The 19262-nt window shown below is 46.8% G+C and overlaps 1 protein-coding gene and 1 long non-coding RNA gene across 13 annotated transcripts in view; one reads left to right on the top strand and one right to left on the bottom strand.

Annotated features, from left to right (window-relative positions):
• Window positions 1–19262, bottom strand: part of LOC147371469 (uncharacterized) — a 34409-nt gene that overhangs the window by 13367 nt on the left and 1780 nt on the right. For 5 of the 12 annotated variants that reach the window (XR_015163524.1, XR_015163512.1, XR_015163521.1 and 2 more), the window contains exon 1: window positions 18164–18299. The exons of 2 other annotated variants lie outside the window; for them this stretch is intronic. Coding sequence is in view for 1 of the 10 variants with exons in the window: in XM_086398995.1 (XP_086255121.1) it covers window positions 18164–18275 (112 nt within the window). In the remaining 9 variants the exon portion in view is untranslated. Of the gene's footprint in view, window positions 1–282; window positions 368–18163; window positions 18346–19262 lie in introns of those variants that run through there. 5 more of the 12 variants (XR_015163523.1, XR_015163510.1, XR_015163514.1 and 2 more) reach the window with 4 other exon arrangements.
• On the top strand, window positions 485–2620 carry LOC147371470 (uncharacterized). The gene is made up of 2 exons (XR_015163526.1): window positions 485–1344; window positions 1651–2620. It is a non-coding gene; the product is annotated as an uncharacterized LOC147371470 (long non-coding RNA).

Genomic DNA, 19262 nt, shown 5'->3' on the forward strand with positions numbered 1-19262 from the left:
ACAATGCCCTTTCCTCCAGAATTTAACTATAAGTTAATACACACCGGAAACCACGAGCAAACACGCTCGTTAATGGGCTTAGGTATTAGCGAGTCCTAACGATGCATACAAATGTGCTCTGCCTCTGTAGGCCCCTCAAGATTTATGGGCCTTGAGCTCTCTGAAGCTGTAAACAAGGAGGAAAAAAAGAGAGAGAGAGAGAGACTGGGGGTGAAGAGACAGAGGCTTGACTCACCCCTCCAGATTCTGGGAGAGAAGTGATCTCTGCAAGTGGATTCTTACCTATTTTCCTTTCCTTGCAAGCTTGCTGTGTGGGTTTTGAAACTGGTCTGGGGGTGGTGTTTGCGACTGAATGCTGGTGTGCGTGGGCAATGTTTTGTTTGTGTGCTAGGGTAAGAGCATGCCAGCCTACTGCGAATTGCTGTTCCAGGGCCTGACTATAACAGGCATTTGTGGATATATACCTGTGTGTGCACCATGCTAGGGGTGTGTGTGTGTGTGTGTGTGTGTGTGTACATGTGCACGTGTGACAAGCAGGCCTCCCTCTGGGCCAGGCTGCTGCTCCCCCCACCCCCAAACCCGGTGAACAAATCTCTAACAACAATCATAATAACGATAAATAATAACAATAAAAACAGTAGTTAACAGTCCCTCCCTAGCAGGATAACAATAAAATGCAAGAGGAGATATTTTGAGGAGGGGACAGGAGAAGGAGTCATGATCACAGCAACCCAGGGAGAAAGAAAGGAAGGAAGTTAGCTTCTTTCTATGCCCTTGTGGGGCTGGGTTTGGGAACCCCCTCCCCAGATAAGGTCCTCCGCCAGAGGAGGAGAAGGCGAGCCTGCAGGCCGCTCTCTCTTGTTTCTCTTTCTCGGCTTTTGCTTTGTCTGATGGGGGAGGAACCCCACGTAAGAGGAGGGTTAGTAGCTCTGGGGATTCTTTGGAACCCCTGTTTTAAAGAGGAATTAAAGCATATAGGGTCAGGGCCTACAGGAGCAGAAAGGGAAGAGGGGATGATCACAGCCAGGGTCCAGGCCCAGCGAGTGAGCTGCCGAGGTGCCCGAGTTGGAGTTGTCTGGGAGGACCAGCCGCGGGCAGAGATCCACGCTGAAAAACATTTATGGCCTTGTCGGAGAGAAGGGAGAGCGCGAGGCAAGACCAGGGAAGTTGCCTTCCTGGGGTCTTAAAAAAAGAGAGTGAGAGAGGGGGTACAGTGAGAGAGAAAGAAAGGAGGGTTTGAGGCACGCAGAATTTTCCTTCGCGGGCTTGGAGCGGAGAGGATTTCCATAAAGGAAGAGAAGCGCAGGGTCCCGGATACGTCCACGTCCGCCTCATTCTATGCAGGTACAATTTTCTGGTCATCTTATGAATTTATGTATTGAGGGGAGGATGAAATAAGAGGGGTAGAGATGCGACCTACGCTTCTCGGGGGAGGAAGCCGTCCCACAGTTTCGGGTCTAACGAAATCCCCTCTTAAAAATAATCGTATGCAAAAAAAAAAAGAGAAAGAAAATCAAAAAAGGAATACAAAAACAAATTAGCTAACTTTAAAAAGAGAAATAAGATAAAATGATCATAACAAGTGGGCGTGAAAACTTAAAAAATTTTAAGTCACAAACCTTTTAAGGGGTTTGGATTCTTTTTTAACAGCCGGTGACCCATCTGGTCGGAAAAGACGGAGAAACACTTTTCACTGAGTCACTTCTTTAAAACCAGTGTAGACATACAAAGATCCGAAAGAGACCCTTGGGCGTCCTAGTATTTGAGAACCGTGCGGAGTGGAGGACACTGCCATAACCAACCCGGCAAAATAACAATAAGAGGAAAGAACTGCGGTCGGTGGAAGCACTGAGCGCGGAGCGCGCAGAGAGGGCCCAGGTCTGGGTTCCAGGCAGCCGCCCGCCGAGGCAGCTGCCCTGGGCGACGGGGCGAAGTGCGGGCCCGCACCGGCAGGCGACCCCGCTGAGTCTCAGCCTCCCCGGGTCGGCCTGCAGCCCTCTTCTCCCAAGCCTCCGCGGCTCTCCTGGCTCTCTCGGCTTGGATGCCCGGTCGGTCGGGGGGCTTCCGTGATGCGAGGATTTGGGGCCTAAAACTGGGGACAGTGACTCAAGCCAGACTCTGCTTCATTTTTTCTCCCCCAGGCCTCTCCACTTGCCCAAGCTCTCAGCCACCGGTCGGCTGACTTAGAAGGGGCTTCTGGGCTGCTCCCACCAACTCCTGCCTGATTTCCCAAAGTCCAGCGACCTCCAGTCCTCTTTAGGGGGGAAATAGCACCACCCAGACACCTCTGCACTGTATTCTCAGCAGGAAACTTGCGAAGAAGAAGAAGAAAGGCGGCTTAGAGTCCTGTTTACATCTCGGTCTACACATCCCTTGGCGGCTGGAGAGTTTATTTATACCTCCCACTATAACTCTCTCTGTTTGGAGGCACTGGTGGCTCTATTGACAGACTGATGTCTAGAAAATATTGCTCTATCTCGAACCATACCTAAATGTGCTGTGGTTGTGTTTACAGATTTATGCTTGAGGAAAATATAATTATTTCCATTGTATTTGTGCATATACAGTAGTTGTAAGAGCAGATTTATATATAGGAAAATATACGACTCTCTTCTAGCCATCCAGCTTTATGGACATTTGATATCCTGACAGATTTACAGCTCTGAGCAGCTATATAGATAAATGTATATCGTTGGAATTATGTATCAGGAGATATATACTTATTGATTGTGATATAGAGTAGTTAGAGCACTCACTTAGAGCCATATATGGCTCTGGAGATATTTCTATATTATTATCACTATATATAGGCATATCTATTTATAACTACATAGTTATAAAAATAGACATAAGTAATTATAGTCCTATATGTACATGCTGCTATCTCGCAAGAGTTATAGACACTTGCGAATATAACTCTATAGAGATATCTGTATGTATATAAGGGTGTAATTATCTCATGATGTGTGTGTATTTGGGCTTAGGTCAGTCTATCTCTGTTCAGGCATATTTATACGCAGGGGCTGGGAGAGACTTGTTCAGGAAATGTTTTCAGAGGGCCAACAGAGCAGCTGTATCTGGCCGACTAGGAAACCGGCTAGCGCTGTATCTGGCCGACTAGGAATCCGGCTAGCGGAGTTCTTTACTTATGGAGGGATGGAGTTACAGGAGGGTAAACAGAGCAGGGGAAGTCAAAAGGAGAGACATTGGGGCTCAGCACAGAGAGTCAGGGAGGAAAGAGGTAAACAGTGGGCACCCACTGAAAGTGGAACCAATTTTGTGACGGGCTGACATAGGTGGCACAGAAGGGAAGGCAGTGAACTGTCCTACCACCCAGATGGAGGTAGGATATCCTACCATCACCACTGATGGAGGCAGGGAACAGATCTTGAAGGGCCTTAGGTTTGGCTTTTGATGAACCAAAGATTGGCTACCATTCAGCCCCTCTCATATGCCTGGTACCTTTCTCTTGAACCCTAATTTTGGGGTCTCTAAGGAGTAGGCTTTAGAGATGAAGACATTTGGGAGGGATGGAGCAGGAAGTGGGGTACACTTTTGTCCCTGCTGCTCTCCGGTAATACGGCCAGGAAACCAAGGTAATGTGACCCCATAAAGCTTGCTTTAGCCTGGGCCTCCTGTGCTCCTGAGGAGTCTGGTGGATGGAGGGGTGAATTTTTCAGTATTGGGCCTATTCTGATAGGAGTTTGGGGAGGTCCTCCCCACCCTCCTTCTCTGAGGCCTGGGCTTTTGGGCCAAATTCTCCTCCTTTGGGCCATTTCTGATCTGTTGGTCCCCAAATTGGGATTCTTAGGGGCCTCTTTAGCTCCCTAATAGCCCTGCCTTGAGCCTTTATGGGGAGAATATGACCTTAATGAGGAGGGAACATGGAACTGAACCTCTGTCCCTCACTTCTACTCATCCACACGGCTCTCCCAGCAGCCCCTTCCAGATGCCACTGAGCCCAGGCTCCACAGTTCTTCTGCACCAACCATCCCCTGGGAAAAAAGACACCGTCAACCTCATTTCGTTATTTTTTGAAAACCTGAGAGTTGCAGGCATGTTTGCTGAATGGTTTGCATGAAGGAGTTTCCTGGCTCTTAGTTTCAGCAGCCAGCAGGGCTTCCAAGATCTTTAGGATGCTGGAAGGGAGTGGAGATCCCTCAGCTGGGGTTAAAAGCCAAGCACCAGCTTCCACACACCCCTACCCACTAGATTGGAGCTCCAGAGCATGGACTCTCTCTGACGCCTGGCACAGAGGAGTTGCCCAATAGGTACTTGTAGTAAACTGAATGGCAACCAATTCAAAGGCTTTTGGCAGAGGGAGTCTCACCTTTCCCAGCCACTGGCCACCACAGGCTAGGGCATCTGGGTGCATGGACGGGAGCCTGGCTGGGGGATCACATGGTCACTGGCCACAGGAGCTCTGCTGGGGCCAGTGGTTAGTGTCAGGGCAAGAGAGTAGCTCCAGCCCTAAGATGGGAGGTTAGGGACTGGAGCGAGGCACCTGGAGCCAGGAAATAGGGGAGGGGGCAAGTCAGGCTCTGCCCTCTGCCCTCAGTCTCCTGATTTTCCAGAATCCCAAATATATTAAAACTAAACCAGAGTCAAGACCTGGGTTGGGCTAGAGCTGCCAGTGGGCCTGAGAGTTCCAAAGAGGAAACACCACCTGATCCATTAAGAAATATACAAATGAAATAAACATAAATCAGCTGGAGGCAGTTAGCCTGGCTGAGGAAATGCCGGATGCCTCAGGCCTGCTCTGTGGATGCTACCAAACTGATCAGAATTAATGTTTAAAAAAATTTGAGATGGGGCTTACTAGGTGGCTCAGTGGTAAAGAATCCACCTGCAAATGCGGGAGACATGGGTTCAATCCCTGGTCTGGGAAGATTCCACATGCCACAGAGCAACTAAGCCCATGCACCACAAATGATCAAGCCTGTGCTCTAGAGCCCGGGAGCCTCAATTACTGAGCCCAAGTGCCACGACTACTGAAGCCCCCACGCCCTAGAGCCTGTGCTCTGCAACAAAAGAAGCCACAGCAATGAGAAGCCTGCACATCACCACTAGAGAGTAGCCCCCACTTGCTACAACCAGAGAAAAGCCTATGCAAGGACAAAGACCCAGCACAGCCAAAAATATAAATAAATAAAGTTATCAAAAAAATTTTTTTAACTTTAAAAAGGTTCAGATTTTCTGCTGCAGTAACATTTAGGTTGTTTCATATAGTTATTTCTTAATTGTCATAATCCCCCTGCTTCGGTCCCTGTAGAATAATTCCTTCTGGGAGTTGGGGGCAGGCAGTCACTGGCATGGGGTGAGATAGTCAGGTTCAGAGATCCCCATCTAGTGAGGATCCAGGTCTGCAGGATCCCATCAAGGCTTGGAGCAGGGAGGCCCCTGCTTTGGTTTCTATTTCCTCTCAGAACACTTAGAGGCAATCTGCCTGGGGTCTGGATAAGGGACTGAAGTCTGGAAAGTGGGCTAAGTTAAACCTGGAATTTCATTTCTAGTCCCCCAGTTTTTGACAGTTTCCTCTGCAGACAATCTGTACCCTCACCCTCCAACACCTAATGCCCACCGATGGATTGTGGCTACTTTCTTTACGGAAATGCAGAGAGAGAGTTGAGGGGCTGACATTTACATATGTTTGCCTAAGCTGGACTCTGGGCCGGTGTCTCTAGGCTCAGGCCAGGAGGTGGGGATGGTTTGCTATAAACCTCAGAACTTGCAGGGTTCAAATAACAACCGTCTTTGGCCAAAAGGCAGGAAACAAGAGACCCAGGCAGTCAACTGTACACTGTTGAGCCTGGAGAGGTTGGGTCCCTTTACCTGGGCTGGAATGACTGTTAGCTGTTTCTGGGTCCCAGACCCCCTTGAGAAGCTGATAAAAACAATCTGCTCTGTCCCCAGCAAAGGCAAATACACAGTGTGGACGGTCGCCAGGATGATAGGGAGCTGGGAAGACCAGGATCTCTGGGTTGGGCGTCCCTAATTGATATATTATTTACCCTTTCTTTTTGTGACCCATCCCCAGTTGTCTGCTTCTTGTCCTCTCTGAGTCCCCTTGCTTGGGAGTCAGTTCCTCTCCAGGTACAAGCCCTGCCTTTCTAGGCAAATCCCTTTTCCTGCTTTCCTGCTGGATCACAAGCACCAGGCCGAGGCCTTGCACGTTTCTGCAAGCTCCTTATCTGCTCTCCTGCAGAAACCAGGCAACTGGCTGTTAACTGAAGCCTGGTCTCCTCTGCCCAATTATTCCAGTAATTCCTGAGGGTGGGGGAGTCTGGGGGCATCTTGGCAGAGTGGAGGCCTGGCTATAAGGGGACCAATTCCCATCTCTAGTGGAAACTTGGATGCAAGGAGCAAGTTGCAATTGCTATAATAATAGTCATAATAATAACAATAATAATTTATTTAGCATATCATTAGATGTGTATTTACAGTCTTCCCTCTGCTTTTTTACAAGTGTCTCCTAAGGAATTCTCACAACACCCAGGGGAGACAATAATAAGCTAATTACCACCCTTCAGCTCCCTCTCCTCCTCCCATCCACAAAGTCACCCTCTCTGAGATGGAGTGTTTACAGAACCCCTCCCCCAGTGTTTTACACCTGCTTAACAGTCTCTCCAGTCCCGATTCTTCTCTCCTGTTCCCAGCCTTTTCCATTCCTGTTTCAGAAGTTGGAGGAGAGAGTTGGAAGTTGGGAGGAGAAGAGTTGTAAGTATTAATATTGTCTCCCTGACATCACAGTGATATTTAGGATAATGTGGGAGGAATCCAATTCTTACCTCTCTGATTGCCCTTTTTGGGGGCAGAAACTGCTTGCACAGTTTCTAGGCAGATCAGGTTAAAGAGAGAACTTGTGCTGCCATGATGCCAAAACATCTGAATCAAGTGTAGGAGGACGGCCCATCCTGCAAACATAGCAACATCAGGGGCCTTCAGACCTGTTCAGACCAGATCTCGGAGGTGCCAGGCCCCACATGTCTATTGGCTTTTTTGGCAATAGAAGCCACAGGGGCTTCCCTGGTGGCTCAGATGGTAAAGAATGTGCCGTCAATGCAGGAGACCTAGGTTCGATCCCTGGGTTGGGAAGATCCCCTGGAGAAAGGAATGGCAAGCCATTCTAGTATTCTTGCCTGGAGAATTCCATGGACAGAGGAGACTGACAGACTACAATCCATGGGGTTGCAAAGAGTCAAATATGACTGAGTAACAATTTTTTTTTTTCATCTTTTCACAGATTATAATTAAAACACAAACCAGACACATGTTTTTGGATGACAGATTCTAAAAGGCCCCCAGGAATCCCAGTAATGTGCAGAGCACACTCCTAGTTACTCAGTGCTCAGCCCCAACCCTGGGTGGAGAACTGACGTGGCTGTCATGGTAGCCTTGGTCAGAGACAAAGCTGCTTGGCCAGTCATTGAGATCCTGGGTGTTGCTGCTTAGACAGCCGGAACGCTGAGGGCAGCCCTCCACCTCTCCCTCCACCCAAGTACACAATTGCTCCTGGAAAGAAGCCAGTCCAGGGTGGAGGGTACAAGACTCAGATAAAGTCAGTATCAAGGCAAACTGGAAAAGTTAGAATTGCATTTACTTTTTGCCTCTTTAAACCCTCGGTGACATAGTGGCCCTTCTTAGCAGGTCCCCTAGCTCTTTGGGTGTCTTTTCTTCTTTTTCTGGCCCTCATGTCTTTCTGCTGCCCATACTTTCCACTGTACGCCTCTGGCCTTTCTATATCCCCAGTCCTATCAAAGTTTACTTATCCTGAGTTCCAGCTCAGTACCCATGGGGTAAAAGCTGGATTGCCAGATTAGGAAACCTTAACCAATGTGTGCACATGTACATCCTCCCAGGAAATTGTGTGCTTTTAGGTAGGGGTCTGCAGGAGCCATTGCCCAGGTGGAAAGAAGTAGCTATGATGATGGAATTTCAGATCCATGGCAGGTGGCATAATACAGATTTGTGTGAGGGTGGTGTACAATTTTTCTTAAAACCATATCATGAAGACAGCCACCCATCCTGTCTCTGGGGAAGAGTATCTTTGCCCTAAACCTAAGGTTTCCAGGCTGCTTAGAAGAGTCCAGAATGCATTCTTCCTCTTTTATCGCCCATTTTTGAGAGGTCAAATTAAGTTAGGGAAAGACTGGGTTCCATGCAGTGAGAAGATTATGCATGAATTATCAGGGTCGGGGCTTCTGATTTGTTCCGAATATGGTAATTATTCATTCCATGACTCAGTTCCAATTCATGGGTAGTGTCCTGAAGCCCTCTCAATACTCATAACTATAATAGCTTCCATTTATAGAGGATTACTATATGCCAGGTGCTTTATACTGAATTTGATGAGGAAATGTAGTCTCAGAAAGGTTAAGTCACCTGCCCAAGGTCGCTTAGCCAGGTTTGAACCCTGGCTGTGTGTTTCCCCATCTGCTAGGTTTTCATAGTTCCAAATCATGCCTCCTGGGTTAAAAAAAAAAAAAAAGAACATAACCAGGGAAAGGAAAAAAAAAATTTTTTTTAATAGTTTGACATCCTCTGGACGTGCAGAGGCGGCCCTGTGAGGAACTTCTATACTGGCTTCTGCAGTGGTAGATCCAAGTGCACATAACTCAAAATTTCCATCTCCCTGAATTCTACTTTATTGGCAGTCTGTGATTTTTTCTTTCAGCATGATGACTAGCCTTACCACTTAGAGTCCAACCCTTTCCCAAGACTGGAGATAGAGCCAGAGTTGAGGCACCTCATCTCTAGTGGAGTTCTTGAGTTCCCACTTCCCCAGGCAGAGTCTAGCTTTCTTGTAAGGCTCAGCCAACGTGAAACTGAGAAGCATCTAGAGATTAATCTTCAGAGCCCCTCGTCTCCCTGAGCATCCCCGCTAAGCACTACTTTTCTGGTTCTAGCCTTGTTTGATAAAGTATCCCAGCGGTGCTTTTGTATTTTAAAGGATGTGATGTGCAGAGGACTGCACTTAACACCATGTGCTCTAACGGTGGAACTTAAGGCATTTCAGTGGCGGGATAATTGGGGAGGGGGAAAACAGAGCTTTCCCAGGGGCTTTATACTGCATCACTGCATAAGGCTGATCCTGCATCTCATTATCCATTAACTTCAGATGAAAGCTATAAAATTGGATCCCTTTATTCTGATTTTTGAAGCTAAGCAGAGAGTGGGCTGATATCTCTGTTTTTACCTGGCTGCTGGCATCCTCCAGACACCCTCCCCATTGTCCTGCCCCATCTTGTCTTTGCCTCCCTCCCCTCAGGGGCAGAGTCCTCAAGGGAGACGGCTCCCCATGGTGTGTCTGCAGGGGCCCTGTGCAGAAGGTTGAGTTGTCAAATGAGGAGACACCACAGCTAACACCCCCACTCCTCCAACCCCCACCAGCTCTGGAATGAAGATGGAGAGTTTTCTGTGCCTGGTTTGGTTCACAGAGACACATAGTCCATCATTTGATTTGCTACAAAGAGTATTCCTTCCCTGCCCCCCAGCATCCTCTAGTTTTTGCTTAGAGTTTCAGAGCTGGAAGGATCTGAGTGATAACCTAATCGAACCACTTCATTGTAAAGGAAGGGAAACTGAGGCTCAGACAGAGACCAGAACCCAAGCATTCTGATCCTCAAACCATCCTTCCCAGTATACCACACTGCACCTGGCTCTCTGCATTTCCGCTAGATACTTTTGTAATTTCTTCCTCCAAAACCCAGAATTTGAGCTTGATTCCCATGGCAGAGAACAGAGATACTAACCATCATGATAATGTGGACTTTCTTGCTTGGTTATGGCCACTTTTTTGGCACATGCCTTATCATACCCACACCACACTCCATAATCCCATTGGAGCCCATCTGTGATTTCTGTGAAATTAGAAAGTGTTAGTCACTCAGTCATGTCTGACTCTTTGTAACCCCACGGACTATAGCCTGCCAGGCTCCCCTGTCCATGGACTTCTCCAGGCAAGACTACTGGAGTGAGTAGCCATTCCCTTCTCCAGGGGATCTTCCTGACCCAGGGATCGAACCTGGGTCTCCTGCATTAAAGGTGGATTCTTTACTGTCTAAGCCACCAGGGAAGCCCTGTGAAATTAGAGGGCCTCTCTAATAAACAGGGGAAGACCCTGTTTCTGTGCCACCGTATGTGTCAGTTCCCCTCAATCCACTCTCTAGCGCTGCCCAAGACCTGGAGAGGGGCTGAAGGTCTCAGGGCAAAGAGCAAAGGGATAAGTGCACTTTTCTTTGCAAGGGAAGAGGGTTGAACTTAGCACAAAGAATGCTGATGATATATAAGAAGAATTTGCCAGTCATGAACATTGTTAGACACCTGTGCTCACTGAACGTATCAGGTAATTCTCACCCCCTGAGACGGTCAAGTTAACCTCACATGGTTCCTTCTAGTCCACAGATTCTGGTTGGAAACTTCCTTTTCCCAGTGTTTGGTGGTCTGTCTAATTCCAGAGTCCTCAGACAGTGCTTACTCAGTTTACCACTGGGCTTTGGCTCCGGAATACATTTTTAAATCTCATGTTGGCCCCAACCAACTTTCCCATCTCTAAGGAACCAAACAAAATTAAATCAATTCAGGAACAAAATTCACCAGATCACTTATCAGTTTGACGTGGGCACAATAGCACTGGACTAGGGGGTCTAGGGACTTGATGTCTGTTTTAGGCTTTGTGTCACCCCAAATTCCTATGTTGAAGTCTTAACCCCCCAGTACTGGAGAATGTGACTGTATTTAGATATGGGGCCTTTAAAGAGATAATCAAGACAAAATGAGGACATAGTGGCGGACCTTAATTCAACTTGGCTGATGTCCAAGGAAGAGATTAGGACACAGAAAAACCAGGTGGACCCCAAGACCATGTGAAAAGGATCAGGAGAGAAGCCTCTAAAGGATTCAACCATACCAACACTTTGGTCTTGGACTTCTAGCCTCCAGAAATGTGAAAAAAATAAATTTCTATTGTTTTAGCCACCTACTCTGTGGGTAGTTTGTTATGACAGCCTTAACAAATATGGTGTCTAGATGTGTCTCAGCTGTTCACTCACTGTGTGACCTTGGACAAGTCATTTAAAACTCTCCACACCTTAGGACTTCCCCAGTGGTCCACTAGTTAAGACGCCGAACTTCCAATGCAGGTGGCGCATGTTTGATCCCTGGCCAGGGCACTAAGATCCCACCTGCTGTAGGGTATGGCCAAAAAATAAATAACGAAACAAAAAAACAAACACCAAAAGCTCTCCAAGTCTCAGTTTCTACATGAACTCTAAAGGTTCCTTCAATACCTAACATTCTGTGATTCCACATGAAAAGAAAGCACCAGTTATGATACACAGCTTTTACTGTCTTGCCAGTGTTATTAGTTATAAGTAGACACAGGTCCAGATACAAGCACTCATGCAATCACACACAGCCTTGCATCAGAACTTTTTTCTTCCAAGTGTATAGCCACGAACACAGCCCTTTCCTCTTTTAGATCTTGGTATACATCCAGCTTTCGATGCAAAGCCTTTTGGGTTCCCTGACCCTCAGGTGCTGTGGGTGCATCTTGCACAAATTGGTTGAAATGAGAACATTTTAATCAGTTGACTGGTTTGGGTGAATGAGTGCCAAACAGCCCCACTGGTTTCTTTCTGTTTAATTGATGGATCCCGTTTTTAAACTGTCAGATTCTGCCCATCGTTTTTGACTCAGAATCACTCTGTGGCCATGTGAGGCCTAGTCAACCACCTGACCAACTCAGTTCCATCACCGTTATTCTTTGAATTGATTGGTAAGTTCACTCAAAAAAATCAAACCCAGACAACTGACAGCCTCACTCAGGCTCAAAGAAAGCACTCTCAGTCATGTCTATAAGATGCCAAAATACCCACGTGGGTCAATCAATTCCCCCAAAATATCAGTCTAACCTATAGCTGCAACACAGAGTAGGCAAAGCAACGTTCTCTCATCAGCCTGCAGTGACTTGCAGTCTGTACGTGGCTAGCACCCTTCTGTTCTCATCAAGCTGACTCATTAGAACAAAGAAACACATGTTCATATGGACACATGCACACATACAGACCATGCCATGCTACCCTTAGTCTTTGTCTTTCTGGGAGAGAGAGGATTGAGAGATAGAAAACGTGTGCTAGCAGGAGCAATGGGAAACCCTTGGGACAACTTCTCTTAGGTGCACACTTGCATGAATGTGACTCAGAGTGTAGCTTTGGCCAATATTTGGTAAATTTATAGGCTGAGAGGGAAGGAACCAGCTAGAATGGGGCTTGGCCACATTAACTTCTCCTGTGTAAAAATGGCCCCAAATGCATTTGCATGTCTCTGGGCTTTTGTATTTGGCTTTTTGTATATTTTTTTCCATGACTTGCATGTTTTTGTATCCCTGCATACTCACATATGTCTGAGTGTTCGGGTTGTCTCTGTGTTTTCCCACACACCTGGGTGTACATCTACTTGTACATTTGCATCTGTCTCTGAATGCTTGCATGTGTTTGTACACGACCTGTGTATGAATGGGTAGATTTGCCTGTGCCTCTGCGCATATCTCCTTTTGGGTTTCTGTATAAGGATGCTATTACATGTATCTGCATGTCTTTAGAGATCAGTAACTCCAATGAGACTTCAGACATCTCTCAAATGCCTGGCAAGCCAAAGGTGAAATCTGATGCTGGAAATGGTTGGGCAGGCCCTCTGCTCAGACTCCCTCTGGCTCAACAACTATTTTCTTCCAAGATGAAGTCTGCAGAGTCTTCCAAGGGCCCCTTCTGGCTGCCTCTAGCAATCTAGACCTCCACGGTCCCCTCTCAGTCCATTTTTAATGGCCCTAATGAGGAGAGGGGAGTTTCTGGAGGTGAACTGGGATTTTAAGAGAGAAATAAAAAAGGAAACTTCATCCTTTCCTTCCCATTTTCCTCATTTTCCCTTATTAACATTAATCAACCCTGAGCATGAGGCGTAGGGAAGGCAGCTGCTCTACATTTTTTAGACCTTTCTCACACTTTAAAAGCTAAAAAAAATTGCTGACATTTTTCAGGTCAGTATGATAATCATATTGTAGTTAGGTTGTTAAAAATGATTTTTATCTTTTAGAGATATTTATTGAATTGTTCACATAAGAAACAATATGATGTCTGGGGTTTGCTTAAAAGTGTATGAGGAAGTGTTGGGCTCAAACTAGGTGAAATTAGATTGACCATGGGTTGATCCCTGTTAAAGTGAGGTGATGGGTATGTGAATGTTTGATTATATTACTCTCTCTTGATTTTCTTTGGATTTTTCCCTAGTATGAAAGAATCACATTCTCACAGACATCTCCTATTCTTTCCCCACTGCACTCTCCATCTGGAGATGTAGCTGAAACTCTCATTATTCCCCCCATTATGTGGATGAGGAGGTGGAGGGCCCTCACCAGGTAAGTGATTTGTTTAAGGCAACTGGGAGCAGAAAGCCCTGACTAGAATTCCAACAGCCTGCTTCCCACCTAGGGTTCTTCTCATTGGACTGTGCATAAACATGAACCTCATGCAGTCATAAAATATAGAATTTGTGAATAAATCCCTATCAGATTAATGAAATTACTGAGGCTCCAGTTGCTTGTACATTTGCGTGGTGCTTACCTAGACAAGTATATGGACACCCAAGGGTTCCACATTTGCATCCGCAGAGACACATACACACCTCTGTTCACACAGCTATGCGTCTCTCGGTTATACACTTGTAGATAACTTATTTTGAAAATACAGGAGGTTGTGCATGATGTCCAGGGTAAAAAATAAGAAAGGGGATCAGATTGTTACCTCCAGGTGTGCCTGTTCTGTGTGTTCATATGAAGAACTGGGCTATCTGCATACCCCTTGTGAGAATGTACCAACAGAGGATTTGCAAGGAGTAAGTGTCCCTAAAATTAGATCAAGCCCAAGAGCACAGACACACAGTGAGTTTTGTAAGGAAGGAAAACCATTGGCAAGCTGGTGCCTTGTGCCTCTCAATAAAACTGCAACTTCACACCCAGGGATACAAGATTTTTTTCCCTTTCATACATAAATATGTTCAGATAACTAAAGCCATCACATATACTTCCATAAACAGTGTATGGCACCCAGCTACCTTCATGCACGTGTTATGCAGCCATGTCTTCGGAGGGAGGGTTCCTGCACAGTGAGCGCAGGTGCTGGAGTCAGAGGACAGGAGTTCTGACCTCCTGTCCACCGCACACTGAGCATGTCATCTTCAGCAAGTCACATCACCCCTCTTTGGCTCAGTTTCCTCTTTGGAAAAACAAGATTGATAGGAATAGCTAAGCTGCCCAGGTCAAACTATGCTAAACATAAAAACTATTTTCTCCATAAATCTATATTTTACTCTACATATTCAAAATAAAATAATGAATATCCACCAATAACATGTATAACATATAAATATTTGTATGCATGCATGCCAATCTATTTATCTAATTTAAAATATGGGATAGAAAAAAATGAGTAATTTCCTAAGATAACGCAATTCGAATACAGCCCAAACTAGTGAAATGATGGAGTCTTGGAGTTAGAAGCAACAATCAAGAGCAAAAAAGATGTTCGATATAGTTATTATGAAGTGAGTTCTGCTGGTTGTCTCAGTTGGTTAGATCCGTGGTTCTTAAAGTGTGGCCCAAGGATCCCTGGGGGTCCTGGATATCCTTTCAAGAGTTCTGTGAACTCCTTTCTTTTCCAATATATATCTGCATGAGGCTATGTACTTCATATACTTCAAACATAAACTGTATCATAACAAATTGAAAGGAGAAACAGATATGAGGATCCAATCACTTTCTATTAAGCTAGACATTTAAAAGATATGCTTCAATGTAAAACAATGACATTTTTCTCACTAAATTGTTTTTCAAAATAGTTTTTTCAAAAAAAGTTATGACATCCAATTAAAATTTTTTAAAAAAGTTATGACAACGTGCAACAGATCATCATTGTTTTAAAAGACTTTTTTTTTAAAGTTCCAGTTTTCATTTCTAGTAAGGTAAATATTGATAGGTATGACCCATATAAAAAGAGCTCTTGGAGATTCTAATAATATTTAAGAGTATAAAGGGGTTCTAAGACCAAAAAGTTTGTGAACAACCGTCAGAGCCTGTTGCTGCTAGGGACAAGAACCTAAGGCAAGACCAAGGCAAGTAGCAAAGCCCAGGTTAGGTTCTGCTCACCCTCAGGCTGCTGCTGTACCCACATCCTCATCAGTGCTCCCTGCCAAACTCAGTCCCAGCCTAAAGCAGTGTCCAAGGTCATCAGAAGCAGAGAAATGGTTCAGAGTGCCCACTCTGGGGTCAGGCAAGTCTGATTGGAGTCCTGGTTCTGCCAGTGGGGTATATCATCAGCCTCTTGGGCCTCACTCAGCTTCCCCTTGTGTAAAATAGGGACACAACTTCCTTGCGGTGTTATTATAAGATTCAAATGAAATAAATTTAGCATACTGCCTGGTACATAGTAAGCACTTAAGAAAATGCCTATTATTGTTAATAATAATAACAGCTAGCACTTACTGAAGCGACTTAGCAGCAGCAGCAGCACTTACTGAAACCTTACTATATGCCAAGCACTCATCTAAGTGCTTTTCATACATTTATCCACTTAATCCCAAGGCAATTAAGAACCCTAGGAGACAGCTACTGTGCAGTTGCTGCTGCTATTGTGGTGGTGGTGGTGGTGGTTTCCCAGGCCCTGCCTATGAGCAGAATAGTGTAGATCGAAGGGTTAGATAAATGTTTGTGGTTTTGATTTAACTTCGACATGTAAGTGAGAGCATTAAGTGAGGAATCTGATCTTCCAGATGTCTCTGACTCCTGCCTTCTTCTTATATAACCACCCCAGGCCTCTGGAGCCAAGATGTAGGATCAAGACTGAGTCCTCAGGCCACATGGCCTTCAGGCCAAGGGGCAGGCCTTTTAAAGCAGTGTATGAGGAAGAGAGGACAGCAAAAACCTCTGTCACCAGCAACATCAGTGATAAGTTAAAAGACCTACTTCACAGGTGCTATACTTGGGACGTTATTCTTCTCTATCACTCAGAGCCTCTCCACACACACGAACACATACACACATGCAGACCTTCAGCAAAATCACCTCCCATGCATTTATAAACAGAAGAAATGAATGTGTTGAGGTCCTTGCTTCATGCTTGTTTTGATGGTGTACCTCTAGGCAAACACGTATGCAGAGAGAAAGGACTGTATGAAATTATAGAGTGCAGAGAGAGACTCTCTCCCCAGTTTTCCGTCTTCCATCCTGACTAATTAGCAAAGATGCTATAACAAAATACAGGCTCTCATCTCCAGTGTCTTTCTTAGGTCAGGTTCCCCCAGAGACCATCCTGGCTGGTCTGGGTCTATCCAACCACCTGGAGTGGGTGGGGAGTTCAGTTGCCTCTCATTGTCATGGTAACCGAGTGGCAGAGCAACGGGAGCATGAATCTGGGGCTTTTGGCCAACCACCGATCTACAAAGAGAGAAGAGGGGCAGAATCCCAAGCAGGGCTGAATCTCAAGACAGAGCTGGAAGGAAGGGACGGAGAAGGATTTAATCTTTTCTACTGGTTTTCAACTGTGGGTACTAGGGCAAGGACCTTGGGATTATTCCAGTCTGGTACTCTGGGATATAAGGTGTGTTCTTGCTACAGACAGGTCTAGCAGACAGAGTTCAAGAGTCTTGGGCTGGCATTATCCAGACTAAAATCCAACTGGATTGACTAAGAGGATAAGACAAGCTATTGTTCACCTTGATTAAGTTTACCACCCTCTCCATCAAGCTTTGGAGACCACATATTCCTGGATATGAGTGGAGGCAAGGAGGATGTGAGGCAGTCATTTCTTGGCTTCTTTTTTATTTTTTGGAAGACAGAGAAAAGAGACCCTTCTGTGTGTATAGTATGAACAATGCCTTGGCCTCCTCTGTTAGATTACAGAATTCTGAGGGGTATTGAGGGAAATGCTAACTGCTCAGAAAATGACTTTGCAATCAAGGGAAGGGGCAGGGGAAGGTAATAAAGAATGACCAGGTAGAGAGGATTAGAAAAGGCCATCTCCCCTCTATGGTCAGAATATGAAGATATGTTCAAAATCCAGAGTCCAAAAAAAGCCCAGCAGAGAATTGGGGCAATAATCTAAATAATTCAGCACCAAACCCTTCGACTACAGTGCTTTTGCCTGAATTTAATGGATAACTGACCCAGTAAGAGAAGAGACTGGTCCCTGGGGGCCAAGACTCAAAACTGTGCAATTCCAGGACCCTCTCCAGCTCAGAGAATGAAATGAAAGGGACCGGGGGGTTGGGAGGGGTCTCAAGGTTTGGCCTCAAAGGTCTCTGGGCTCTGAGGTAACAGAACAGGCTAGAGGCCAGAGGCCCTTCATTTGGGGGCTTCTTTGCTAGAGAGGGAGGGAGGGGGAAGGAGGGAAAGAGGGGAGGGGGAGGGGCAGGCAGGAACAGATGCTTCCAGATCTAAAGAAATAATTTGAGGGGGAAAGGCAGGATCAAACGGAGGAAGAGGAGGGGGAGGAGGGGAAAAAGGAAAGAGAACAAAGGTGTGGTGGGGATTGGAGCCTCTTTGGTGGAATCTGGGTGAGATGGCTAAGCCAACATCTGCCCTGGGGCTATAAAATCTTGTTCTATTTGCTGCTGGCCCAGGGGCCACTCTGAAGCAGTCAGATTGGTCCCTGAGGTGACCTGGACTGGAAGCTCAGCCAGGAACCTTTGAACCTCAAATGTCCCTCCCAGATTGCCACCCCCTACCTTTTGGTTCCTCTTCTGCATTCTCAAGGGAGGGGAGTTCCAGGAGGAGCACTGGAGCTGGGGGCTGTCCCAGAGGATTATTGGGGGATGAGAGGGCAGAGGAGCAAGAACCAACCGGAGGAAATACGGAACATAGAAAGCAGCAGGGACATTAGGCTTCCTTGAAAATGCTGAGCAGAGACAGACACGGATAGAACTTGAGGCAGTCACATCCCAAAATGGTTCAAAATCATCAGAAAGACCAAGTCCAAGAAGAGAGGTTTCCAGCTGGGAAGCTTAAATCTCCCCGTCTCCCCTCTGAGTGGGGTCAGGCAGCAGAGGGATGAGGTGGGGTGTGGAGAAGGGCCGGTAAAAGCAGGAACAAACACCCATGGGGAATATTCCATACCTCCTCCATTTTCTCCTCTCCCCAGCTCTTCTCTCCTCCTGCTGGAACTCAAGCCCTGTTCTGTAACCTTAATTACCAAGGTCTGTTCCAGCTGAGTGGAAAAACTCCACATGTAGAAAGTTACAAACACTGCATTCCTGCCCAAAGGGACAGAGTCAAAACAGGAGCCAGGCAGTCATGGGAGTGGGGTGACACCTCAGAACAAGAACAAACTGGTTGGGGGCCATCTCCCAAGTGACTCATTCCCACACCCCCATGGATAACCCAGCCCTGTCCCCTGTCCATGGGACTGGAGAAGGTGCCTCCCGTTTTGTAAGAGTCCTAATCCTAACCTGGCATTCAGAGACAAAGGCCGGGGAGGAGGGAGGCAATTCTTCGCAGGATTTGGGGCTGAGGTGCGGAGTGGACCCATTCTGGGCCTGGAATTCCTCTGACACAGGAGAGACTGTTGGTTTGATGACCCGGGATTCTTCAGGGTTTGGAAATGTTTCTACTACTGACTGAGATCTCTCCTCTCCATCGGTCCCCACAAAAATCTTGTGAGAGGGTCCCATTTCCTGCTCTTGTGAGTCAGAGAAAACTATCCTTTCCTTTCCAAAGGAAATAAAGTCTCCTTATTTGGTGGTGGGGAGTTGATCGGTCGAAGAGCAACCGAGAGGCCCGCTCCATTTTCCACAAAAAATGGAAGGCAGAATGGGGGAAGCAAAGTGAGCTTGGGCTCTGAAGGACGAGCCCCGGGAGGTGGAGCGGAGTTCACTGCTCAGTGAACCCGCTTGGCCGGCCACGCAGCCCCCGGCCCCCGCCCTGCGCCCTATTGTCCTCTGTGAGAGCTGGGGGTCGTGACCCAGCTGAAGGCGACACCGCGCCCCGCAGCAGACGCAGCGTGGAACCCAGAGCAGAAGCCGGGCCGCCCGTCGGCCTCTCGCGGTCTTTGTCGGGCTGGTCCCATTTCGGCTTCTTCCAGACCCTGGCCGCTGCCAGGAGGGGAGCGAGGACCCCCGAATGCAGGCAGCTGCTTTGTGCCCTGTTCTCTTAGGCCCAGCTTCCTGGGAAGCCAGAGGCACCCCCGGGAGCAGGAACCTAGGATTGAGCTGTTTGG

This window comes from Bos grunniens, chromosome 5, assembly GCF_055505025.1.
Source record: "Bos grunniens cultivar Pamir isolate PY7600 chromosome 5, Bosgru_T2T1.0, whole genome shotgun sequence".
Taxonomy (NCBI): domain Eukaryota; kingdom Metazoa; phylum Chordata; class Mammalia; order Artiodactyla; family Bovidae; genus Bos; species Bos grunniens.